The 26,133-nt window shown below is 49.0% G+C and overlaps 2 protein-coding genes across 4 annotated transcripts in view; one reads left to right on the forward strand and one right to left on the reverse strand.

Annotated features, from left to right (window-relative positions):
* Nucleotides 1-8,251: 8,251 nt before the first annotated feature.
* On the forward strand, nucleotides 8,252-13,386 carry ZNF687 (zinc finger protein 687). Its single transcript, XM_006861409.1, has 8 exons — nucleotides 8,252-10,384; nucleotides 10,541-10,719; nucleotides 11,095-11,271; nucleotides 11,403-11,565; nucleotides 11,950-12,276; nucleotides 12,375-12,487; nucleotides 12,628-12,769; nucleotides 12,892-13,386. Exons 1-8 carry the CDS (start codon nucleotides 8,264-8,266, stop codon nucleotides 13,384-13,386), a joined length of 3,717 nt encoding a protein of 1,238 aa, XP_006861471.1. The 5' UTR covers nucleotides 8,252-8,263.
* Nucleotides 13,387-14,280: 894 nt separating this feature from the next.
* Nucleotides 14,281-26,133, reverse strand: part of PI4KB (phosphatidylinositol 4-kinase, catalytic, beta) — a 29,193-nt gene continuing 17,340 nt past the window's right edge. Inside the window, exons 4-11 of one of the 3 annotated variants that reach the window (XM_006861411.1) lie at nucleotides 24,928-25,155; nucleotides 22,165-22,274; nucleotides 21,461-21,565; nucleotides 21,114-21,237; nucleotides 20,046-20,311; nucleotides 16,579-16,711; nucleotides 16,237-16,357; nucleotides 14,281-15,158 (exon numbers count right to left, since the gene is read on the reverse strand). In XM_006861411.1, coding sequence (XP_006861473.1) covers nucleotides 14,977-15,158; nucleotides 16,237-16,357; nucleotides 16,579-16,711; nucleotides 20,046-20,311; nucleotides 21,114-21,237; nucleotides 21,461-21,565; nucleotides 22,165-22,274; nucleotides 24,928-25,155 — 1,269 coding nt within the window. In that variant the 3' untranslated portion in view covers nucleotides 14,281-14,976. The remainder of the gene's footprint in view (nucleotides 15,159-16,236; nucleotides 16,358-16,578; nucleotides 16,712-20,045; nucleotides 20,312-21,113; nucleotides 21,238-21,460; nucleotides 21,566-22,164; nucleotides 22,275-24,927; nucleotides 25,156-26,133) is intronic. The other 2 variants (XM_006861410.1, XM_006861412.1) reach the window with 2 other exon arrangements.

The following is a 26,133-nucleotide window of genomic DNA, read 5'->3' on the forward strand; positions in this document are numbered from 1 at the left end:
TGTCTTTGTTGTAGAGGGACTGTGTAATGTGTCTGCCTAGTCCACCATCTTGCCGGAAGCGCTTCCTGTCATAATTCTTGATGATTTCAATCCCCTACTCTTTCAGTCCTCCTATGTTCATACTTCAGGTTTTATCATTACTAACAACAGAAACCCTTTCATAATCTTAGTTTCAAACCTCTCCTCTCTCTGACCACCACCTCCTATCTTTTCAGCTCCCTTCCCCTAGCATACTAATTCTGGAGAATGTTTTGCTTTACTGTGTTTTGCAATCCCTTGGTCTATTGTTATGTCCTTCCTTGCTAGATTAATCCATTATAATGCACACACTCTCAACTCCCTTGCCCTTAGCACACTTAATTGTACTTGGTGGAACAATTGCTCCCTTAGTTGTATACAGCTCTCTGCCTAGTCCATGTTTCCACTGATGCAGCTAAATGTGATGGGAGCAAAACATATAATCAGTTCACTGGGTTCACTTTCAATCAAAGACCATGAATTTAAAGTAAGCCCTTAAGGTCATCTGATAATCAGATTGTGTTTTAGTTTATTTCTTTCCAAATTTCTAGGTCTTCCATCATCCTAACTTTTAGAGGATGAGCTTGTTTCTTATATCTCTGAGTCAACAGACACTGGAGAGATCTTTCATAACTCTCTCATGACATATCCATGCACTCTACCTTCTTTCTTGTTAGAAGAGAATTCTTACCTCTATTTAAGGCAGCCCTGCATTTCTGAACTAGACCTCATTCTTCTTCTGTTTCAGAACATTCTCCAGGAACTCCTGTGTCTCTGCTGCATCATCAGTTTTTCTTTTCTGCTGAATTATTTCTACCAATGTGCTAACATGCTTCATCTTGAAATGTTTTCAAAATAATTTCTTCATCTTGAAATAGCTCTTTCTAGATCCCTCTTTCCCCTCCAGGTTCCACACCATTTCTTTCCTTCCCTCCTTTGAAAGAGTTGTCTATAGTCACTATCTCTTTTCTTCCCTCATTCTCTTGAGCCCACTCCTGGTATGCTTTTTCTCACCAATCCATCAACTCTGCTCTTTTAAAATGATTACTAATGACCTCTATTTTCACTGGTTAATTCTTAGGCTTCATGCCATTTGCTCTTTTGGTAAATGATCATTTTCTCCTCCTCCCTGAACTCTTTGAAACACTCTTTCTTTTTTTAATTTCAAGGAAACAATACTCTTCAGGTTCCCTCCTATCTCTCTTTGTCCTTTTTTCGATTTTCTTTGTTGGTTCCTCCTCACTTCCCTTCCCTTTAAAGTTTGGAATTCCCCATGGTTTAGTCCTTGGACTTTTTTTCTTCTCTATCCTAGCACATTCCCTTGGAGAGCTCATCCATGCTGATCAGGGCTTTAAAACTCATCAACAAGGTAAGTAAAAAATTATGCACACTCTGGCTGTGGAATTTATTTTAATCAAATTTTAGAAAAGACAAATATATCATTTTTCTATATAATCTTCTTGCTTTTCAATAGTTTGTCCATCTGTCAACAAGCTTTTGTATTCACTTATTTAAAAATGTTTCACACTGAGCTTCCATCCAGGAATGCACCACTGTCTTTAATTCTTCATCAAAGATGAATCTTCATCCTTGAAGGAATACTTTTAGGGGACCCAACAGGTGACAGTCTGATGGAGCAAGATCAGGACTATAGGGAGGATGTTTTAAACCTCAAAAGGAAGTTTTTGCAGAGTGTCAACAGTGTGGTCAGAGGTGTGTGGACGGGCATTGTCATGCAAGATCACAACGTCCTTGGATAGCAGTCCTCTGCATTTAATCCGAAGTTTAGGTTTCAGCTCTTCAGTGAGCATCTCACTGTAATGACCACTTTTGATTGTTGGACCTTTTTCCAAATAGTGTTCCAATACTGGCCCTTGAGAACCTTAGAAAATAGTCAGCATTAATTTTCCAATGGATGCTTGACTTTTTAACTTTTTCTTGGTTGGCAATTGAGGCTGTTTCCATTCCATACTTTGCTGTTGTTTTCTCTCAGGCTCGTAGTGATATATCCAAGTTTCGTAGCCAGTAACAATTTTTGTAAAGAAACTTTTACCTTCCTGTGTGTATTGATCCAAATTTTGTTTTCAGATGTCCAAATGCTTCTGTTTATGCCTTTCCGTGAGTTGTTTCATTACCCATCTTGCACAAACTTTTAAAAACCCAAGTCTGTCATAGATTATTTCATAGGCAGAGCCATGGCTGATTTGCAAGTTATTTGCTTTCCTCGATCTTTCTGTCAATTCATTGAAGGTAAAAAACATTTTCTGGCTCTACATCTTGCTCATTTATGTTTGACCCACTCTCTCTCTCTCTTTTTTTAAAATGATCTAAGATTATCTGTTGTGGTGGTGTTGTGTTTGTACTTAATTGATGATTGTATGTTGATATGTTCTTAGGCTCTCACCAACTATCTCCTGTAGGTGTAGAGAATGGAAGCCTGTGCACTGTGAGTACAGTGTAGTAAAGAAAGATCAGAAGGAAAAAAAGGGGAGGGGGAAATGAGAAACAGGAGAAACAACCAAAACAGATACGTTATTGTTGTTAAGTGCTATCAAGTCAGTTCCAACTCATAGCGATCCTGTATAGGGTTTCCAAGGAGCAGCTGGTGGGTTTGAACTGCCAACCTGTGGTTTGAAGTCCAGTGCTGATCCTATAGCACCAGAAAGGGTGAAATTCAGGAGAAGGGAAAGAGAAAGAGAAGAAAAAGAAATAACATGAATGATACAATGAAAGGAAGACAAAACAAAACAAAAAACAGAGCAACTGTTTTGGACCCAGAGAGCAGAAAACTCTATGTGGCTCCTGCCAGCCAAAAATCTCAAAAGGTGGGTGAAATAGGGATATGAAGACGACCTTAGATGCAGTTCCTGTAAGTCTGTTGTTGTTGTTAAGTGCCGTTGAGTCAGTTCCCACCCATAGCAACCCTGTACAGGGTTTCTGAGACCAAATCTTTATGGGAGCAGAAAGCCTCATCTTTCTCCCATGGAACTGCTGGTAGCAGCCCAACTCGTAACCACTATGCTACTAGAGCTACTTCCTATAAGCCTAGGTGTTGTCTGTTTTCAGGGCACTCAATCTCAAAGTAGTTTGTGGAGATAGTTAATGGAGCTGGTTTCAGTGTCTGTTAGGACTGCAAGCATCTAGGGGCAGGATGGCTGGTTATGGGGGTTTCTCTGAGACTAATGCTGATTTGGTGGCTCTGTGGGTTCTGTAGATCTGGAGCTGAGCTGAATCCAGACACCAAAGTGGGACAGCCAGCACCCACCTCATCCTTGTTCAGCTCTTAACTCCTGGAAAGTGAGTCTGGATGAGTGTTGGAGCCTATCACAATCGTGTGGAGAAAAAGAAAGAATAGTATTTTTCCTGTCATCGGTGTCAATCTACTCTGTCAGGTGCCTTCTGTTGCCAAAGGTGATTGTAAAAATTCAAGATGACCACTCTGCATCTGACCAGTCATTTGCCTTCTTTTGCCACCTCAGCTCAACTTTTCCTCCAAGGAAATACTCAATCCAGTTCTATAACCTTTCCTAGGAAGCACAGGGTTCCAGGATTATCATCTGTGTCAGTTTCATTTGGTCTCCTGTATCTTTGTCAGAGTCCTGGTGTGGTGCTGTAGGATAAGCACTGGACCCCAAGGACAGTTTGAACCACAAGGTCTGCGGGTCCACTCCCTTAGTGGCTTCTCAGAAACGGTATATGGGTTGATATGAATCACAAACGACTGGATGACACTTAACATCTTTATTGTAGAGGGTCTGTGTAGCCTCAAGGGAATGGAATTTCAGTTTGGTTTATTCAATGTAGCTCCTTGTGCAAAGGTAGAAGAGGTCGTGAGCTAGAACCTCAGGCAGCCTCAATACAGAAAAAAAGGCGGCAAAGGGACGTGAGGGGGTGCAATCCTATTTGCCAATCATTTTCCAAAGTACTTTTACCTTCAAAACTCTTAAACCTCGCAAAAAGAATTTTGTCAAGTGGGTATTATAGTCTTCCTTAACTCCTGAGAAAATAGTTTCAGGGTAGTTGAGAGACTTTCCCCATGTCACTAATAGTAACTGGTGCCCTCAAGAATCTGATCTAGGTGACCTGATTGACACTTCACTGCAGTCCCCACTACTCATGCAAACTTTCAGGGGGCGCCCGAGAGTTCTGTCTACGGTGGTCCTCGGATCCCTGATAAGAAAGGGAAGGTGGTAACAAGATCGCCTGAATCTCCATGTGGCTGCTTGCGCTGTTGACTGTGGAGGCTGGAAGGCGAACTGGAGTGTGTGCGAGGTGACATCGTGGGCTTGCAGATGAATTCTGCGAGTGCTTATTACAGAGAATCAAGGCGATTAACTCCTCCCCTTCTCCGCCTACAGGGGGCGGGGCAACAAAGCGCGGGAAAACCCGGCCTCAGCTTCTCGCTTTCCCCCCACCAGTGTTAGAAGTGAGGAAAACGAGAGCTCTTAAACGGGAAGTAGATGTGAAGACTCCCTTTCCATGTTTAGGAAGCGTGTCAGCATGTCATTTTAAATATGCCTCTTTAGGAATGTATTAGGCCACGCCAACACTCCAACGTCACCTCTTCCCCACTTCCGGTCTCCATACTCGTCCCAGGTTTCAGATCCTCTTTCCGTCCACACGCCAATCTCCGCCCCCGTCCGAGTCCTCTTGCATAGCGAGGGACAATGGGTGACACCAGCGTTCAGGAACCGGCACGCTCGAGGCTGGAGACATGAAGACCCCGTCTATCCAGACTAGAGGATAATTTAATAAACAGCGTAAAAACGCGAGGAAATGGTCAACTAGATGACGTAAAGTTCTGGGTGACGTCCCATTCTGTTCATGTAATGCACGATTGAGAAAACTGTGCAAGCGGATCTACATATACTGGCTCCACAGAGAGTTGACAAGGCCCTCCTCAAAGTGCCCACCAAATAGAAGCAGCGAAGAGTTCTTTATATTTGCATAAATTAACTGCAGGCTTAAAGATTACAGCCAATAGGGAGTAAAGGGACGGAGATGCACCTGGAATAGTCACCTCCTCCAGTATAGGAAAGCAGGGAATCAGGTTGTCTATTTCTAAGCGACAGCAGCAGCTACCAGTAGTTTTTGAGGAGCACAGATGGGGCAGGTGGGCCCGGGCGCAACCAATGGGGAGCGGGATCTTCAGAGGACTAGGTTCTTTGCCCAATGAGTATGAGCGGATTGTGCGGGGCTAATTCCGAGCGGCAGTATTTAAGGCCAACCCTGAGCGGGACTGGGAGGGACACTACGTTGAACGACGGAGCTGTTGGCCAATGGCGAGTGTGGAAGCGAACAGCACAGACCTGGAACGCGGAGGGAGTGGAAAGAGGGGGGAGGCTGAACGGGAGAGAAGCAGGAAGTAGCGGCGGCCGCGGGGAGGGCGGCGGCGGCGGCGGCGGTGGCGGCGGCTGGAGCAAGGCAGAGACCGCCTTGGCTTGGCCCGCACTGGGAGCGCAGCAAGTAAGCTTGTCTGGGGTAGATAGCCGCCTTTGGCTCCGCCCCCGGGGGGGCGGGTAAATGCCCCTGCCCCTCCCCCACCTAGATAACTACCCCCTTTTCCGCGCCGCCCCCCTGGGGCGTCTTGTGGGGAGGCCGGGACACCGCCTCCATCCCTTGGGGCGGATGGGCGAAACTCCTAGCCTGTTGAAAGCACAGTCCCTAGCCGGGTAAACCTGGAGGAAGGGTTGGGGACCCCAAGTCCTGGCACCCCCCGGCCTGAGAGGCTCCCAAAGCAAGGCCTGGGGACTGGAGGCTGCGGGATGTCGCGACCTAAAATGGTGTCCGTGCTTGCGGGTGGGGGTGGGGGACCTGGGCCAGGCCGGAACAGAACCTTTACCCCAACTGTGTGAGGGTCAGCTCCCCGGCCCGGGCAGGACTCGGACTCGCGCCCCGGGCCCTGCCGCGCGGCTCACTCCCCCATCTCTGGAGAGCCTCGCGGGGCCTGGGAAGGCTGTGCTGCGTAGAGTGGGGAGGGGAGGGGGTCGGAGTTGGGACGGACCCTGCCCGGAGAACAGCGAGTCCTGCATAGGCGCTCTCCCCACTCCCTCTCCCAGCCCTCCCCTCTGGTCTACATGGGCTCAGTGGTGCTGCGTTGCGTCTCCCAAAGGTTCTGACTTGCTCGATACTCTTCCTTTCCTTTGCACGTCTGTGTGAGCTACAGCCAGGCTGCTTGCCTCAGTTTCCAGTGAAGACCCCGCCCCCACCTCACCACCTCGGACACGCTCCCCGATCTGGCCTTCGGCAGATGGCAGGAACTTAATTCCGCTCACTGCCCAGCTTGGCCGCAGCCTAATCGCCCCTAGCCTCCAGCTCCACGCCTTCCCTCCCCTGAGCTCGCACCACAGAGGCCCCAGGCCCTGGCAAAGGGCATTGGAGCCCCCACCCAACACCCGAACCAGTTCACTCTCTTCCTGTTCAGCCCGTTCCTTTGGTTTTTGGGGAAGAACATAGGGACAAGGGGTGAGGGGGTGGGGAGGAATGGCAGGAGCCCAAGTGACAGGGACTAGCAACTGCAGAAAGGCCGGGCCTGTGCCTCAGGATGGGGAAGCTGCCTCGGCCTTGAGCTGGGCTGCTTGGTCGGTTGCCCACTATGGGTGGCCATCAGATGACCTCTAAGTGCTTGGCCATCCAAGTAGGAGGTGGTTAGGGGAGACAAGTTCCAAGGTGTTTTTGCATAGTGTCCCCTGCTCCTGTAGGCCTAAGTGGATGCTCCTTCAGGCCTCTCCAAGTCTGGAGGCACCCAGGCTGAGGAGGGCCTTGCAGCCCTTGAGGGCAGAGGTAAGGAATAAAGGGCTTTGTTTAAACCCAAAGTCTGCAGAATTGAGGGAGGTGGTGGGGGAGGATTCTTCTTTCTGCCTCTAGTAGGTACCCCCTCCTCCCACTCTCACCTTGGTCCCAGCAATGCCAGCTACCACCTGCTGGGACTATCTCCAGTTACAGTCTGAAGGCTGGAAAGAGGTGAGAGAATTGGCCCTGAGAAATAGCTTGCATCTCAGGCAGGAAATGTGTAAGGATAGAGATTTCTTCAGTTACTTCTTTCTCGCTATAGAAACACTTGTGGGAAGAAACTGGCAGGGGACAAATCTGGGTCCCCAACAAGCTCTCATCTGGCCTCCTTGTTAGTTTAGTGCCACATAAGTCTTGTGGGATTTTTTTTTTTTTTTTTTTTACTGACTGAACCAGGTTGGGTTTGGGTGAGACTTCCTGGGCTACTGTTGCCAAAAAAAATTAAAAAGGTGAGGAGATTGGGTGAGGAGCTCAGATCAGAAATTAAAGGGGCAAAGGAGCCTGGCTTTTCTCCTTTGTGATTGCTGGATCAGAGCCGCACTGGGAGTTTTAGCCCTGAGAGAGCAGGATGGGTTGGGATTAGGGGAGGGACGGGCTAGGGGAGGGCTGAGGTCCTCTGGGCAAGGTAGGTAAGCAAGCAGCAGGTGTTTGTGACTGGAGAGACATAGGCTGGGGACCTTGTGACCAGACTGCCATCATCATTTTTCTCTCTTTCTCTTCTCTTTGTTTCTTTCTTTCCTCTGTGTTATTTCCATCTTGATCTCTCTTGATTTGGTTTGGATTCTTTCTCAGCTCCTCCTTGACCCTGACATGTTCCTATTTGATATCATAGTAAATAATTTTCTGGGTTCTCTCATGTTTACAATTTCTTATCACGCTCAAAATATATGTATGGATTGCATGTTCATTCTTTCCAACAGCAAAAGTAAGGCAGTAAAGGAGCATGTTTATACGACATGCCAGCAAAGCTATAACTCAAAGCGTTTCTTATCTCTTTGCTTAAGTCACTGTTCCTTTGTACACTTGGCGATTCAGATCTCTGTGGATCCTAAAAGACCCATGAAAATTTTTAATTGATCCCATACTGACATGAATGAACCCTTAAGCCTAGACCATCATCTACATCCTCCTCTATAATAGTGTTGATTAACTACTGGGCACAGGATAGGGTGAGGTGGTTCCAACCAAGATGCTCACTGAACTTGCTCTGCCTCCAATACTCTGGTCTGTTTCTGAGAAGTCTCTTTTCCTGTGCTTCTGTGGATTTTGCTGTCTGCCCTGGTATGTCCATATACTACCCTTTTTTCAACTTCAGGGTGTGGCAGTCCAGCCAGCTCTCTAGGATTTGCTTGTTGGCAGGCTTGTGCTCTCGGGCTCTAAGAAGGGATCCAGAGTTCCTGCTTTCAGGGTCCTCAGTATCTCCCTGTTTTTATCAGGTCTGGGACCTGCCACTATGGGGGACATGAAGACCCCTGATTTTGACGACCTCCTTGCTGCCTTCGACATTCCAGACATTGATGCAAATGAAGCCATTCACTCTGGGCCGGAAGAGAACGAGGGACCAGGAAGCCAGGTGAAGCCAGAACCCAGTGTGAGGGACGAATCTGGAGAAACAACAGCAGCAGCTGCTGGGGATGGTGCTGGGGCTTCAGCCCAGGCTTCTGACCATGGCCTGCCGCCACCAGACATCTCGGCAGTCAGCGTTATCGTCAAGAACACTGTGTGTCCTGAGCAGCCTGAAAGCCTAGCTGGGAGTTCAGGAGGGGAAGGGGCCCGAGCTGGGGGGGTGACTAAGGAAGGGCCTGTGGGCCCCCGTGTAATGCAAAATGGCTTTGGGAGCCCTGAGCCATCCCTTCCAGGGACACCCCGCTCTCCAGCTCCTCCCAGTGGAGGTTCTTGGAAAGAAAAGGCCATGGAAGGCAAAGCTCCCTTGGACCTCTTTGCTCATTTTGGGCCTGAGCCAGGAGAGCATCCTGACCCACTGCCTCCCTCTGCACCTTCCCCACCTCGAGAAGGGGCCATGACCCCACCTCCTTTCTCCACTCCCTTTGAGTTGGCCCGGGAGAATGGCCCAGCTTTGCTTCCACCTAGATCGTCCCCTCCATTGGGAGCCTTGAAGCAGGGCAGCTGCAGCCCTCTTTGTCCTCAAGGCCTCGGCCGGCGAGGTTCCAACTCCAGCCCTGAGACCACAAGCATGCCTGCCAGCACCTCACCTTCCCGTGTGGCTGGGGTGCCCTTCTTCAAGCAGTCTCCTGGGCACCAGAGCCCACTCACCTCCCCTGAAGTGCCGGGTTGTCGTCCTGTAAAGGAAGAGGAAGAAGATGATGAGGGACCAGTGGATAAGTCTCCCCCAGGAAGCCCCCAGAGTCCCTCTAGTGGAGCTGAGGCAGCAGATGAGGACAGCAATGACTCCCCTGCCTCGTCCAGCTCCTCTAGGCCCCTCAAGGTGCGGATCAAGACCATCAAAACGTCTTGTGGGAATATCACGAGGACTGTTACCCGAGTCCCCTCAGACCCTGATACTTCTGCCCCTCCAGCTGAGGGGACCTTCCTGGCTGAGGCCAGTCTCCTAAAGCTGTCTCCAGCACCTCCGACTCCTGAGGGTCCAAAGGTGGTGAGCGTCCAGTTGGGGGATGGCACGAGGCTAAAGGGCACCGTGCTGCCGGTGGCCACCATTCAGAACGCCAGCACCGCCATGCTGATGGCAGCCAGTGTGGCCCGAAAAGCTGTGGTTCTGCCTGGAGGGACAGCCACCAGCCCTAAGACGATGGCTAAAAATGTGCTTGGCCTGGTACCCCAAGCCCTGCCCAAGGCTGAGGGGCGGGCTGGGCTGGGGACAGGAGGGCAAAAGGTGAATGGGGCCTCAGTGGTGATGGTGCAGCCTTCGAAGCCAGCCACTGGGCCGGGGGCAGGGGGCGGTACAGTGATCTCGCGGACCCAGTCAAGCCTGGTGGAGGCCTTCAACAAGATCCTCAACAGCAAGAACCTGCTGCCTGCCTATAGGCCGAACCTGAGTCCTCCTGCTGAGGCAGGGCTGGCCCTGCCTCCAACAGGCTACCGCTGCCTTGAGTGTGGGGATGCCTTCTCCCTGGAGAAGAGCCTAGCCCGGCACTATGACCGTCGAAGCATGCGCATTGAGGTCACCTGTAACCACTGCGCCCGCCGCCTGGTCTTCTTCAACAAGTGTAGCTTGCTGCTGCACGCGCGTGAGCACAAGGATAAGGGGCTTGTCATGCAGTGCTCACATCTGGTCATGAGGCCTGTGGCCCTTGACCAGATGGTGGGGCAGCCGGACATCACACCCTTATTGCCTGTGGCTGTCCCTCCTGTCCCTGGACCTCCAGCCCTGCCTGCCTTGAGCAAGGGTGAGGGAGCAGTTCCATCCTCTGCCATCACTACAGTTGCTGCTGAAGCCCCAGTGCTGCCACTCTCAACCGAGCCACCTGCTGCCCTTGCTACCTCTGCTTACACGTGCTTCCGCTGCCTGGAGTGCAAGGAGCAGTGCCGGGACAAGGCTGGCATGGCTGCCCACTTCCAGCAGCTTGGACCCCCGGCCCCTGGGGCCACCAGCAATGTGAGTTCTCTTCCACAGCCTTGCTCTGGGGAGATGAAGGAGGGCAGATGTTGTAGGGATAGAACCCAGGAAGGTGTTGGTGGATTTGGTGAGGAGAATCATAGGGAACAGGCCACTCCTTACCAGCATAAACTTGTTTTACCCTCCCCCCGCCAGGTGTGCCAGACCTGTCCCATGATGCTCCCTAATCGCTGCAGCTTCAGTGCCCACCAGCGCATGCATAAGAATCGGGCCCCCCATGTCTGTCCTGAGTGTGGGGGCAACTTCCTGCAAGCCAATTTTCAGACCCATCTTCGAGAGGCCTGTCTGCATTTCTCCCGTCGAGTAGGATACAGGTGCCTCACACTCCTCTCGCCATCACACTTCCCCCTCACCCCCATATACCTTATGGCTTCATGTTTCTTAGCACCAGCCTTTGTGATGGCATCACAAGAAGAGCCTCATCTCGTCAACTGTATCCCCAACCCTGTTGGGACTCAGCCTGAGATGTTGCACTCTGCCTTCCCGTCATTCCCCCTCCTGTGGAGCACAGGCTGGGTCTCCCTTGAGGAGCTGGGTTTCTGCAGCTCCCTCCTTTTCCATTTTGCACATGTTCCACCACTGCTATCCCAGTAGACCTCATAACCCACAGTCCCTGAGAGTGAGTGGGGGTGGGGGTGTACACAGATTCTCCTAACTCATTGTAGCATCCCCTCCTTTTTCTTCCCAAGGTGCCCCAGCTGTTCAGTGGTGTTTGGGGGTGTGAACTCCATCAAGTCCCACATCCAGACGTCGCACTGCGAGGTTTTCCACAAGTGCCCTATCTGCCCCATGGCCTTCAAGTCTGCACCCAGCGCGCATGCCCACCTTTACACCCAGCATCCCAGCTTCCATACACAGCAGGCCAAGTGAGACCTGGGGAGGGGGAGGGAGTGTGAGGAGGACGGGAGTGGCTCAAGGGAGAGTTTTGGGGAGCCAAATGGGGGTGGGCTTCTCTTCATCCTTGCCTGATGCCACACTACCCTTTACATCACTGTAGGCTGATCTACAAGTGCGCCATGTGTGATACCGTCTTCACTCACAAGCCCCTCCTCTCCTCACACTTTGACCAGCACTTGCTGCCCCAGCGTGTTAGTGTGTTTAAATGCCCATCCTGCCCTCTGCTCTTTGCCCAAAAGAGGACCATGCTGGAACATCTCAAGGTAAGGTGTCAGGGATGGGGCTAGAGCTCAGTGGTTGTTGACCTGGGGCTAGGGTCACACAACCCTCAGGAAGGGAAAACCAAACCAGAAACGTACTGCCATTGAGTTGATTCCAACTCATAGCAACCCAACTTATAGGTCAAAGTAGAACTGCTCCTTATGGCCCCCCAGACTGTAAATCTTTATGAGAGAGAGCAGCCTCATCATCTTTCTCAGAGTGGTTGGTGGGTTTGAACTGTCAGCCTTGCAGTTAGCAGCCTGATACTTAATCCACTGTTCCACCAGGTGTCCCTCAGGGATAGGATGGGGTGGGTGAGAAGAAAATGATTTGGCAAAGTTAGGCCCTTCTCCAGAACAGCTATCCCCCTTGTCTCCTTTTCACAGAACACCCATCAGTCGGGACGCTTGGGGGAAGAGACTGCTGGGAAAGGGGCTGGGGGTGTCCTTCTGACCCCTAAGACTGAGCCTGAGGAGCTATCTGTGTCTCGGGGAGGGGCAGCCCCTGCTACTGAGGAATCGTCTTCATCTTCAGAAGAAGTACCCAGCTCCCCTGAGCCCCCCCGCCCAACCAAGCGCCCCAGGCGTGAACTAGGGAACAAAGGCATCAAGGGTGGGGGTGGGGGGCCTGGCGGCTGGACCTGTGGCCTTTGTCACTCTTGGTTCCCTGAACGTGATGAGTATGTGGCTCACATGAAGAAGGAGCATGGCAAGGTGAGTAGAGCCCCTCAACGGGAGCAGAGTTGGAGGGGCAGTGTTGGGATAGGTTCCTGGAGTCGTGCTCTGAGATCTTCCATCACCTGCTTTCCTAGTCTGTGAAAAAGTTCCCCTGTCGCCTATGTGAGCGTTCCTTCTGCTCAGCTCCCAGCCTGAGGCGCCACGTCAGGGTCAATCACGAGGGTATCAAGAGAGTTTATCCATGCAGGTAACCCTGCCCCTCACACACTTCCTGTCAGTGCCCGGAGTGTCCTTCCTTTGCCCTGGTAGCTCCCACCTCAGGAGCCACGGGCCGCCTGGGTCTTAGGCTGTGCCTGTGTACCTAAGCCACCCATTCTCCACTTCCAGGTATTGCACAGAGGGAAAACGCACCTTCAGCAGCCGTTTGATCCTGGAGAAGCACGTCCAGGTCCGGCACAGCTTGCAGCTTGGAGCCCAGTCCCCTGGCCGGGGGAGTGCCCTGGCTCGGGGCCCAGGTGCCAGAGCCCAGGTAGGTAGAGGTCTGGCCTGCTGTGTTAGGGGTACAGGTGGGAAACTGCAGGGTGCAAACCCTGGCCTCTATAGAAGCTGGGGGTGACAGAGAGGCCCACTGCTCCTTCCACTCTTCTCCAGGGGCCAGGACGGAAACGCCGCCAGTCTTCTGATTCTTGCAGTGAGGAGCCTGACAGTACAACACCGCCAGCCAAGTCCCCCAGAGGTGGACCTGGGTCTGGAGGCTACGGCCCCTTGCGCTATCGGAGCAGTGGCTCAGCGGAGCAGAGCCTCGTGGTGGGGTTAAGGGTGGATGGTGGTACCCAGCAGTGCCTCGACTGTGGTCTGTGCTTTGCCTCCCCAGGCTCTCTGAGTCGGCACCGGTTCATCAGCCACAAGAAGAGGCGGGGTGTGGGTAGTACAAGTGCCCTGGGGCTGGGGGATGGTGAGGAAGAGGCTCCTCAGCCAAAGTCTGACCCTGAAGGTGGAGAGTCACCTTTGCCGGCTTCTGGGGGCCCATTGACCTGTAAAGTGTGTGGCAAGAGCTGCGACAGCCCACTTAACCTCAAGACCCATTTCCGCACGCATGGCATGGCCTTCATCAGGGCTCGGCAAGGAGGTAGTGGGGAAAACTAGGCCCCAAAGCAGGGATGTATAAGTTCCCTCTCCTTCCCAGGAACCTGGGTTTCACTGCTGCTGCCTGGTCCCTGGATTGGGGAGTTTCGGCTAAGATTCACATTCTGTTAAACTCCTCCCTCCCCGCCACAAGGGGTTAAAAAAAAAAAAAGGCTTTTGAGGACTATAATTATTTACAGTCCCCTTCCCCACTTTGGGTTTGGCACTTGGGTTTGAGTAGAGTGGGCCCTTCATTCCTTTTCAAGCCCAACACTAATTTTCCTTTGGCTGCAGACCCCCGTGTGGTACTAGGAGTGGGAGGAAGGGACTCCCTCCTGCCTATGAGACAGTATGGGGAAGGGCCTGTGCTGGGGTAGGCCATGGATCCTCCTTTCTCCTTTACAGGCATGGGCAGGGATTGGCCCCCTCTGGGTCTAGCTTTGCACCACCCTGACTCCCTGGCACTCCAGCCCCTGCCCCTGCAGTGCCTTTCACATATCTTTTTCCCCAGAAGTCCATGGGGGGGCGGGGGAGGGTTAGTGGGAATGAGTCCTGTCAAGGAGGGTCCCGGGGAGAGGAGGGGACAGGCTCTCAGGAATCCTTTATTCTTGTAGTAATAATACTAACAGTGGGGAAATGGGAGGGAGAAAACCAGACCATTAAAACTGCTCATGGTTTAATCCCCAATTCAGGCTCTTCTTTTTATGTGAGTTGACAATGTGGATTTGAGAGGGAAGGAGTGAGTCAAAACTGGGGACTTCCCTCAGGAGAGAGGGTATTGGCCAAGACAGGCAGGGGAAAGGCAGTTTGCCTCCCCCTCTTTCTGTTGGTGCCTTTGTATCATGGATGCGGAAGCATCTGTTCACGCCTCACCCACCCCTGAAAAAAAAACAAAGCCCTCAGAAATGACACAGATGGCTAACTAAGGACTTTATTTCAAACAAAAATTGAAAATAAAAAAATTGAGAGCTATTTCCCTGGGGTAGGAAAGGGATCAGAGCAAGGAATTCCCCATGGCTAGGCCAAGATCCTCATGTCGAGGGATTGTGGTAATTCCCTTCCTCACCCCTGGGATAGGGACCCTCAGCAAGTGCAGGACCTCATGCCAAAGCCCACGGATCAAGGGACACTCTGGCTAGGGGTCAGTCCCTGGGAGGGAAGAGCAGGGCAGCAGCATGGCCAAAGGCCAACTACAGGATCAAGTCCTAAGTACCAAGAACCTGCTCATGCCCTCACTTTTTGGGACCTCAAGCAGACGAGGATGGCCTATGGATAGAACCTCTTTGACCCTGGTGAGGAGAAAGGCCTGTGTCCGTCCCCTCCACATTCATCACCTCTGTTCTCTGGAGGACAGTCCTCGATTCTGTCAGGTGATAATACTGACACACAGCTGGGGAGCAGGGGAGCCCCAGCAAATCTGGACCTCCGTGGCGGCTGGCTCTCCCACCTCCCAACCCTGGCACACTCTTGCAGTTACCACATGATCCTTTGTATTTCCCTGGGGTGGATGGGTGGGTGGGGTTTTCTTGGTTTGGGGTTTACCAGGCAAGGGCCCTCCTAGGGAGGGTCTTCTGGCTCTCCCCACCACTGCTGGGCCCAAGAAGGAGGATGTCACATGATGCCATTGGTGAGGTACTGGAAGCCATCATAGAGTTTGGTGGTAATGGACCGCATGCTGCCGTCTACCATCTGCTCCACCAGCAGCTGGAGCTGCTCCTCAGTCATGCTCATGTGGAACCTCTCTTTGAGGTTGCGGATAGTGCTGGAGCCATGGAAGCAAGGGAGCTGAGAACCTGGGGGAAGAGGATCATGGATGAACATTGTAACAAGCCCAGCAAATACAGCCAGGGCTATCTGACTGAAGTGCTCCTTCCCCTTCCCACCTCAAAGAACCCCAAGAGTGGATGCAGTGTGGTCTGGACAGAGAAGAAAGCATTGGTGGGCGGTCCTGTCCTGAACCCAGTTTGTTCCCAAATTGCTAAGCCCTTCTGTAGGTGACATGTCCTGAGAGGAGGGAGCAAACTCAACACCACGTCTTCCCCAGTCAGGGCTCAAAGGACAGGGTCTTAGGACCCAGAGGGAAGGCTGGGATTAGGTTCTGGGCAATAAGCCCTGAGCTGGGCACTTATCTGATTGTAGGTCTCTGCCTATGCTACGTCTGACACTCACAGATGACCTGGGCCACCGTCATCACGGGGCCAGACGGGGATGCTCCTGAGCAACGTCGACAACCTGTTGGGGGTGGGTGGGCGGGTGGGGGGGGAAGGAGGATGACACTGGCAGCTCAGACCCTGTGCACATCTGAGCCTTAACAAAGGGATGGGGACAAGGGTCAGAAGAACTGGGAGAAGGGATTGTGCAGAAAAGACTGTAGGTGGCAGGACAGTGAGGGAACAGCCTAGTGAAAAAAAGATGTGGAACAAAAGGAAATACTCTTTCAGCTACACGCAGGAGGGAGTAACTAACGGGCAAGGGAAAGACAGGATAGGGCAATCAGAGGTCACAGTGAAATAGCAAAGTGGTAACAAACACCTGAGATGACAGGAGATGAGACATGGAAAGAGGAGACAAGCTTGGTGGTAAGACAGGGATGTGGGGCTAGGACCCTGGAGATGGGAACTGCTCTCCCTTGAATGCACCCAAAGGGGTAGTTTCTACTACTAGACCCTAGTTCTTTCAGGGGTCAGGAGGAATGTCTGGAAGAAAAACATACTGGACCCAAGCTGGAAACCCTCTGGGGACCTCCCTTCTGAGTCTTGGGACGCAATCAACTTTCTGGAAGTTCCATGGTCCAGGGCTCCGTAAGTGGGAATCCTGAGGTGCTATAGGCATGGCTCTATTCCTAAACACCCGGCCTCTCTCCAGTCCCACCTTGCTGCATGATCTCCACAATCTGCACCACTTTATCCATATGTTTTCGAGCAGCAATTAGCCCCTGCAGCATCAGCATCTTGTAGTAGTTGAACATGTCACCATCCAGGCCACCCATCACCTGAGGAGGGAGGAAAGAGTTGTATGCCTAAGGGGCTTAGGATGGGAACTGTCCCTGTCCCAACAGCCTACCACTCAGAACTGGGAGGTCCTTCATTGACTTGGGACCAGCACACCAAATCCCTCCCAGGAAATCCAGCCTTACTGACTTACTGCCTACTAGCTCTCTAGCCCATAACAGAGAAAAATCAGTGACCCTAGAGGCATCTCTCCCTGACTCACATCCACAAACTCTGTGGTCAGCTTAAAGGCCGACGTCTCAAAGCCCAGATTTCGAGGTGAGCTGGATAGGATGAAGCCAAAATCGATGTGGATGATGTGGCCTTCTGCGTCCAAAAGGATGTTCCCATTGTGTCTGAGGAGGGAGAGAGGAGAGGAAGCCGCACAAGGAAGGCTGACTGAGGCCACATGATACCAGGCAGGAGAGTCCCCTACCATATTTCCTGTTGCTTGTGACTGTCCAACCTCCTAGATCTAAAGCTAGCAGTCTAAAGAAACTTGAAAAAGAAACTTGCTAGCAAAGTCTGTGGATTCTAAAATTGCTATCATTAGCAATTTAATAAAAGTTTTTTTTTTTAAACAGAGTATCCGAATTTTCCTGAAATTGTACTTCTAGCACCCAAACGGATCCCATTCTAGAGGGGAACCCAGAAACAAGGTAAGAAGGCTTCTGAGGTTTCAGCTGCTATTGCAGAGCCAAGCACTTTACTTGGGAGGTATCCATTCAAACCAGTTTATGTGTGTTGTATTTCTAATTCCTATTAGCCTCACTGTGAGTTGGAACAGACTTGATGGCAATGGGTTTGGTTTTATCAGCTCACTGCACAGCAGAAGCCCTACCAGAGTGAGCAACAATCAGAGGCAAGCAGAGTGGAGTTTAAATGTAAAATAGAGTATGGGGGCCTCATGGGTAAGTTTTAACTATTTAATATAAAATCTTAGGAGGTAATCACTACAGGCCAGTAGTAGGAAGAAGAGTTAGAGGGAGATAAATCCCAGGTCTTTTTGAATCTCACATGAATGCCCTGTAGAAGAAGGAACCATTAACATGCTAGGCATGGGAGGCCTGGCCTATTCAGCATAATCAGTGTCAATAGAGGCTTTGTTAGGCCACGAGTTTTCAGTCTGAGGGCCACCTTCTTCTATGGAGTTGGTCTGAATGACCTAGAGAAGAGGACAGGGAGCACCGAGTCCCACCTAAGTCCTCCTCTAGGAATGCATTAAAGACCTGACAACAGTGACACAGCTTGAGAGCCAGATCAGCTTAAGATGTCCGAGCCAGCCTCTCATTTCAGAGGTGAGGAAAACTGAGGCCCAGGCCTCCAAGGTTAGCGAGGGCAGTTTCATTCTCTTCTTTACTGGAGTTAGCTCTAGCTGGAACGCTGTTTGGGGCTCATTCTGAAGTATAAAGGGACCTGAAACCTGCTCCCATCCCCCCTCCCCCATTACATTTTTTTAAATAATAAAAAGAAAGGTGGACTCTTCATCATCTTTCTAGCATTAAGTCTCCAAAAGGAATGTCCAACCCATTTATTCAATCCCAAGGCTCAGCTCTAAGCTCTCTCTGGGCCTTAAGTTCAAAATCCTGATTCTTCAGGGATAGTTTAAAGCTTGCAACCAAATTCCTTTAAGATAATTACACTTCCCTTTAGCCCTCCAGTGCAGAGTCTACACTGGGTTCCTGTGTAGGGCTGGCAGAGTGGAGTAAGACAGGTTCCCAGAGTTTTCTGGCCCTTATTTCCCTTATCTGCCAACAGGGATGAAGATACACCTGTCCGACAGGGTTTTCTGGTGATTTATTTAGAAGACTGTTGGGTCATGGCAGACATTTACTAGATGTTAGATTTCTCATAAGCTGCTCTATTAGTGAGTTCTTTGTGCTGCTGCTATACCAGTGGGTTTGGAGTGCACAGGCCCCTGCAGTTCTGCCTTCCCAGGACAGCTGCTCAACACCAGCAAGAGGCTCAGCTCACAAGGCACTCAAGATACAGACCTGAGTCACTGTCTGGAGACACCCTTAGCTAGCAGGGCCTACATGGTATAATCGTCTTTGTACAATGTTCACCCAGTGCTGGATTAACCAATAAGCAAGATAAGCACAGCTTACTTGTGCCTACTTACTAATCTGTAGTGAACAATCTACCTCCCTTTTTTAAAACCACAAAAAATCTGCTGCTATGTATGACGAGCATCTGTCTCTATGCCAACCCCACAGCATCTTCCTACAGAATCAAAGTCTCTTTTCAAATTTATCATCGCTGATAGGGATGGAATACCCAGCAAGCAGGGTAAAATATAAGTTGTGCTTACCTACTTATTTGTAATGAACAGTTTCACACAATGCAGTGAAAAACATGTGAAACTGTTCACTACAGATTAGTAAATAAACACAAGTAAGTCTGTGCTTTCCTTGCTTACTGGGTATCTCATCTGACTCCACCCATATGTGTAGTTGGTCTCTTAAAAGGTCATGTGACATTGGAAAAAAAAAAAGATAGCTCTGAGCAAAACAGACAAAGTTTGGAAACCATATGCTGAAATGAGAAAAATGAATTCAGGGCTGCAAGTTTCAACTTTATCTGTACCATGTTTCTCATATTCATCTTCTCCCTTTCTGCTCTCAGTCACTACCACTATCCTTGGGACCCCATTATCATTTGCTGTGACTGTTGCCAAACCAAGGCCTAATTACATCCACCCTCACCATGGGCCACAGGGTGAACGATTACCCCCACCCTCCTCCACAGGTACTACATTCAGTGAATACAGGCTCGATCATGTCACTCCTGCCCTTACAAAACACAACCACAGCACCTTATAGTGGAGAGCCTTCTCGGCAAGCTTCAACTAACGTTTGTCACATATCCACCTACTACCTACCCTTCCCTTCCCACCATGCAGTGCACCTCAAGCTTTAGTCACATTGAACTTCTCTCCTCTATCTGGAGCAAGGAGTCCTGGTGTGGCACTATTGGACAAGCACTAGATTGCTAACCACAAGGTTGACAATTCAAACTCACCAGCTGCTCCTTGGGAAACCCTATACAGGATCACTGAGTTGGAACTGATTCAACAGCACTTAACAACATCTGGAACACATTTTTCCCACTGCTATCTCCGTCCTCATTTTCCCCTGTGCAAATCCTCTGTTAAACCCACTACTGTCAAGTTGAATCCAACTCCTAGTAACCCCATTGTTGTTGTTGTTGTTAGGCGCCATCAAGTCGGTACATAGTAACCCCAGAGGACAGGGTAAACCTACTCCATAGGATTTCCAAGATGGAAATCTTTATGGGAGCAGACTGCCACATCTTTCTCCTGCAGAGTGGCTGGCAGATGTGAACCACCAACCTTTTGGTTAGCAGTTGAGTGCTTTAAGCACTGCATCACCAGGGCTCTTTACTTAAACCCTTACACCTCCCATAAATCCTTCCTGACTTTGTCCCTGAACTCTAGCCTTTGTCAGTCTGCTTCCTTGGTTTAATATCACATGAACAAATCTGTCTCTGCTTAAAATCCGATCAATAAAAATTCCACTATCTTTCTATTCCTTTATCCAGGAACTTTTTGAAGCCCCTTCATATGGTGTTGGTTTCATCTTTACATCTTAGCACAGTGGTAATGAGGAAATGATGACATGTGAATGAACCTGGAGAAAAGGTTAGGATGAGGGTCAGGAAGTCATTTACCTGTCCTTGACCTGTAGCAGGTAGCAGACCAAGCAGTAGCCAGCACAGCTTTGTACAAAATTGCGCTGGGCACTGAGGAATGCCTCGGTGGTGTAGCTGCCGTGCTCCTGCAGGAAGTAATCAAGCAGAGAGAGCTGGGACTGCTTCTTCACCTGGTGTATGGACACAGCATTGACCACTGGCTCAATCATACCGCTGTCGGCCGAAATCACAAGGATCTTGTATGGCTTGATCCAAAGGGGTACTCGTTCCTGCTCCCAAATGGACTGTGAGGGGACAAGGAAGTTATTGGAACCTTCATCTTTTTCCAAATTGAGGAGAGGCTGAAATTCCCTCTGTCCCCCACCTCTCTCTGTGATTTTACTGAGGACCAGAGTTTTGAGGAGTTTAGGGTCTGACAAAGACATAGGAAAGCACCCTTAGAAGTATGTAGGAAAAGTATCATATACATGCTGTTGCTGTGAAGTGCCATCGTGCCGGTTCTGACTCATAGTGACCCTGTATAGGGTGGGTTTGAACCACTGACTCTGCAGGTAAGCAGTCCAGTGCTTACCCTACAGTACCACACCAGGACTCCATCATATATACAGAAAGTACAAAAAAGGCAGAAGAATAGGAAATATGGTTACCTCATAAGCAAATAGAATGGAAACTATTAAGACTAGTTCAAAGAATAAGAAGAAAACCAGAAAAGGATCTAGATCTAGAGGAAGTGTTTCAAGAAAACAGAAAAATAAAATAAAATAAACAGTTGAGGTTACTTGTAGGTGACCAACCCAGGCTACTCAGGGCATCAGTATCTAAGTAGACCTGTAATCCAGTGCTGTAGACCAGCTGTGGGTTGTGTAAGAAGGCAAGTGCAATTCATAAAATGGCCTAAAGAGGGCACTGTGGGACTGTCCCCATGGTAGTGTTTCCCAGAGGAAAGGCTCCAGGTTTAGTTTAAATAGCTTTAGACTTGGGCAGGAAAGCAAGCTCTGGCAGAATTCCCTACAAAACCTATGTGGTCACCTCAGGTGGGCTGGAGCTGGGCTAAGCTCCTCTTCGTTCTCCCTCCCCTTCTCTTACCTGCAGTTGCTTCAGCACCTGAAAGGCCAGCAGTTCCTGCCGAAGATCATCCCCACACTTGACAATGACTGACAAGAGCCGCCAATTGGGGAGATGGCCATAAGGGGAACCCTCTCGGATGCGCCTGTGGAAGAGACGAGAAAAAAGTATATAGGCAAATCCACATTGATGACAGAGACAGAATGTCTACTAGAAATCCAAATCAAACACCACATAGGCAGGGACTGACTGCCTGGGTTTCAGTGTAGGTCGTATTTTGTCCTTTGGTTTGTCTTTTGTACAAGGGTTTTGGAAGGCTGATGGACAATACAGACTGCTGATGGACTCTGAGACCCCCATCAACTCACCGCACTTTCTCCTGCCAGGGCTCTTTGAGAGCAACTGCAGAAGGGTCTTCTGGGTCTCGTTTGAAAGCTGTGGGGGTGTGAGCCAGCTGTTCAGAAAGGCGCCGTCTAGCAGGAAGAAAACACATCATTTACTTGGAGGAGTCACCCAGAGCCTCAAAGCCCCATTGTCTATGCTGGCTTTCCTTGATTCTGGGCACACATGGAGAGATAGGAACTGGGCTGACAGAGACTCACAGAAGGAAACATACCAGTGATACCTTCTGTTAACCTGGTGGCTTACGATCATACTAAAATGCAGATTTCCAGGCCCTCCTCTAAGCATTCACTAAGATTCTAATAGAAAATGGGGTATGAACCCAGTATCTGCATTTTAAACAAGATAGATGGTCCCCCTTCTTGGTTCTGATACATGTAATCCTCAAATCCCACTTTGAGAAACACTGCTCTGATTCCTTCCTCTGGCGTTTTCATAACTTTGGAGAACTATTTAAGATGGAGTTTGTTTCTGTAGCAATGGAATTTCTCAGTTTGCACCTTCACTGACTCAAGTCTGCTGCTTTCCAAGACAAGAACTGAGTGAGAAAAGAGAAACATCTAGGCGGATGAGACAGCCGATTGTTCAGAGAAAGAGATGAAGGGGAAAGTAAGAGAGGCAGTGGGTGAAACAGGGATGATAAATGAGGGGCAGTGTAATTGGGACGTACCGGATGTCCCCTGCTGCAATGAACACAGGCTCCTTGCTCTCCTGGCTGGTGATGCTGTCCACGGAGAACTGGGAGATGTTGTCACAGCTGTTGGTGTGTACTTCAGGGAGCTGGGGAGAGCAGGGGTGGCAGGTCAGAAGGGCCAAGCACAGGTCTGACTTTTTTCACCTCCGCCTCGGATTTACGTCCTGCTTGTTTGTGTGCCACATCCATGCCATGTTCATCCCCTCCCCCAAATTCTGCTCCACAAGAGCCTCCCCTGGTGACGCAGCATCTTGATCACTTGGACCCACACAAGTTAGACATTGACAAAGAAGTTGCAGCAGTGTTTCTCAAAGTGTGAACTATGTGCGTCAGAATGCCTGACAACATGCAGGTTCCCAGAAACTACCTACATTCTTAGAATTACTAAGCAGAGGATCTGGGCATCTGCATTTTTAACAAGTTTTCCAAAAGATTTTCAACACACTAAAGTTTGCAAACTACTACCATCGCTATCACAGGAACTGGTACATTCTCAGATTGAGAGCGTCCCAAGGCTGGGAATACTTTTTCTTATTGGATACAGAAGAGGAACTCTCCAGACTAAATCCTGCCCCCCCCCCGCCCCCGGCCACTTCATAACTCTCAGCCATCCAACACTAGCCCATCTCTCACTTCATCTTTGTCTCTTCTACCAGATCCCCAAGTCCCTTCTTTCCTTTATGCCAGAGCATTCTCTTCAACTCCATTCAACTGTCACTTATCACAGGCTGCCATATCTTATTACATGCTTTAAGCATCAGAAATTTGCTCACAGTTGTGTAGGTCAGAAGTCCCACATTAGTTTTAGTGGACCTAAAACAAGGTGTCAAACAGTTACAGTCCCTCCAAGGGTTCTAGGGGGAGAATTTGTTCCTTGTCTCTTCTAGCTTCTGGTAGCTGTTGGCATTCTGTGACTTGTGACTAGGTCACACCAATCTTAAAATTCAGCATCTTCAAATGTCTTTCTGCTGTTTTCACACAGCCTTTCAGATGTATGTGAAATACCTCTCTGCTGCTTTCTTGCAAGGACATATATGATTAGATTTGGGGCTTATTTGGAAAGGCCAGGATTAAAGCTCCATTTTACGAGCCTTAGTTTAATAACGTTTGTGAAGATTTTGCCATATTGTAACAGCCACAGGTTCCAGGGATTAGATGTTTATTATTGTGGATTCCTTAAGTGTGTTATATCTCTTCTCTCTTATTGCTTTAAAGGTTTCCTTTGTCTTTAGCTTTGAACAGTTTCATTACAATGTGTCTTCGTAAGGATCTCTTCAAGATCATATTTAGAGCTTGTTGAGTTCCTTGGATAATTACATTCATGTTTTTGTCAAGGAAATTTTCAACTTTTCTTTCTTGCTTTCTTCTCCTTCTAGAATGTGTATAACACGTATGTTTAGCCTGTTTGATGTGGCCATGCAAGTCCCTTATACTCTGCTTCATTTTCCACATACTTTTTCCTTTCTAATCCTGTAACAGAGTAATTCCAAGTCTTGTGTTCAAGTATGTTGATTCTTTCTTCTGCCTGGTAAAATTTGTGGTTGAATCCATCTCATAAAATTTATTATTGTACCATTTGGGTTCACAGATGAATTTATATTTGGTTCCTTTTTCTCTCTCTTTAATGGTATACTCATCTTGGTCATACATTTTTTTTGCCAGATTTCCTTTAGTAGTTTGTTAGTGGTTTTTTTTTTTTTTCAGTTCTTTGAGTATACTTAAGATAGCTGTTTCAAATTCTTGTCTATTAAGTCCAAAATCTAGGCTATCTGTATATATTTTTAATGTTTGTGTCCAATCTCAATTAGATTGTAAGCTCAAAGACAGAGATTTTGTCTTTTCACAAAGTGAACTCCAGCTGTGTCATGGCCTTACATACAGTCATGCTCTAGTTTCCCACCCCTAGGGGGAAGTCCAAGTTTCTTTTTAGTTTATAGGATCCTGCTTTCAGTCTAACCCAGGTGGTTTTTCCAGCCTCATTCTTCACCATATCCCACCTCACCCACACAGCACTGCAGCCATAAAAATTCCTCTCAGTTCATTAAAACGGTGAAGCTCTTCTTGACGTCTAGTTTTTATATGTGCTATTCCCACTGCCTAGAATATTCTTTTTCCAACTAATCCCTCCCACTCCTCAGGCCTCAGCTGAGATGCTATTTACTCCAGGAAATCTTCTGTGACTTCCAGCCCAAGTGCTACCCACACCATCAGGTGTTCCCATACACCCCATCCTCACCACCACAGCCTGAATCATGCTACACCATACTGTTTCTACCTGATTCCTGGTCTTGTTCTCTCTATTAGGTCACAAACTCCTTGCAGACAGGGACCAAGTCTTGATCACTAGCACACTGCACTCAGTTCTGACACAAAGAAGGTCCTCAATAAATATTTTTTGAATGAATGAATGAATGCATAACTTAATCATTGCCTGCTATCTTAAGAGAATGTTATATGGCAGATATTCAGTAAACATTTTGATTTTCTCTCACCCCAGTCTAGAAGTGCTTTCTTATAACTACATTGAGTTCCTCCTGCAGAAAAACAAGTCTGTCTGGATCTATTGCAAGCTAGAGCTGTTTAGAGCTTTTCCTATCATAACCCTTACTACCTACACCATTTATTTGGACACTTGCCTCAGCCTGCCCCAGCCAGCCTGTGGCCTTGTCTCAAATATATTGAAAGCTCCTGGAGAACAGGTCCTGTGTCCCAGTCATTACCTCCCTGGAGCTCCCTCACCTCCACCTGCAGCTCGCCGATGTCATCCACTGACCAGGCCTCATCATCGTTGTCATAGTTGGGCACAGTGCTGAAGCTGCCGGCCCGCTGCTCATGGGTGATGCCACATTCGGGCAGGTTCTCCACAGACCGTGTACTCCGAATTCTGTTTTCAGGGATCCGGGCAGGGACACTGGTGGTGTCAAAATTTTCACATTCAAGGACTTCCACATAGATCAGGTACGGAGCCTGCCGGGGAGAGGGAATAATATTTGCAATTTACCTCCACCACGATCTCTCAAACATCGACTCTGTTAACACACTTGATGCCCACCTCCCAACCTTTACCCATTAGCCCCCTGATACTATGAATACCACTTTTAGCACAGGAACTTGTCCTATGAACACCTATATGAGAAAACTGGGTAAGAAAGCCTTCAAAATATATCAGATGAGCTTCAAGATGTATAGATGAGGCACGTGGGCAAAACCAAATCCAAATATCAATTATAGCCCATTTCACCATACTTATCCAATATGTTTTCTAAACAAGTAATCTGAGAAGCTGCATTATATGAAGAGGAATATGGCATCAGGATTGGAGGAAGACTCATTAACAACATGCCATATGCAGATGATGCAACCTTGCTTTCTGTGAAAAGAGGATTTAAATACTTATACAACTGGACTAATAAATAACCTCATGATTAATGTAGAAAAGATTGAAGTTATCAAAGATTTTGCTTGGATCCACAATTAACACTCATGGAAGCAGCAGTCAAGTAATCAAAGGCTGTACTACCTTAGGGACATCTGCTTCACAAGACCTCTTTAAAGTGTCCAAGAGCAAAGATGACAGTCTGAGGACTAAGGTGTGTCTGACCCAAGCCATAGTATATTCAATAGCCTCATAAGCAATGTGAAACAATCAAGAAGAATATTGGAAGCACCATAGACTACCAGAAGAACAAATCTGTCTTGGAAGAGAACAGTCAGAATGCTCCTTAGTGGCCAGACTTTGTCTCTCATACTTTACACATGTTCTCAGGAGGGACCAGTCCCTGGAAAAGGACATCATGCTTGGTAAAATGGAGGGCCAGCAAAAAAGAGGAAGACCCCCCCAATGAGATGGACTGGCACAATGGCAGCAGCAATGGGCTCAGGCATAACAACAACTGTGAGGACAGCACAGGCCAGGCAGTGTTTTGTCCTGTTGTTCATGGGGTG

The sequence above is a fragment of the Chrysochloris asiatica genome, unplaced genomic scaffold, assembly GCF_000296735.1.
Source record: "Chrysochloris asiatica unplaced genomic scaffold, ChrAsi1.0 scaffold00042, whole genome shotgun sequence".
Lineage (NCBI taxonomy): Eukaryota > Metazoa > Chordata > Mammalia > Afrosoricida > Chrysochloridae > Chrysochloris > Chrysochloris asiatica.

Bases quoted from the DNA above. Each gene is read 5' to 3' on its own strand.
- ZNF687 (XM_006861409.1), top strand. From the start codon at position 8,264: ATGGGGGACATGAAGACCCCTGATTTTGACGACCTCCTTGCTGCCTTC. The intron at 10,385-10,540 runs GTGAGTTCTCTT...TCCCCCCGCCAG, and splicing joins CCCCTGGGGCCACCAGCAAT to GTGTGCCAGACCTGTCCCAT. The intron at 11,272-11,402 runs GTGAGACCTGGG...ACATCACTGTAG, and splicing joins TTCCATACACAGCAGGCCAA to GCTGATCTACAAGTGCGCCA.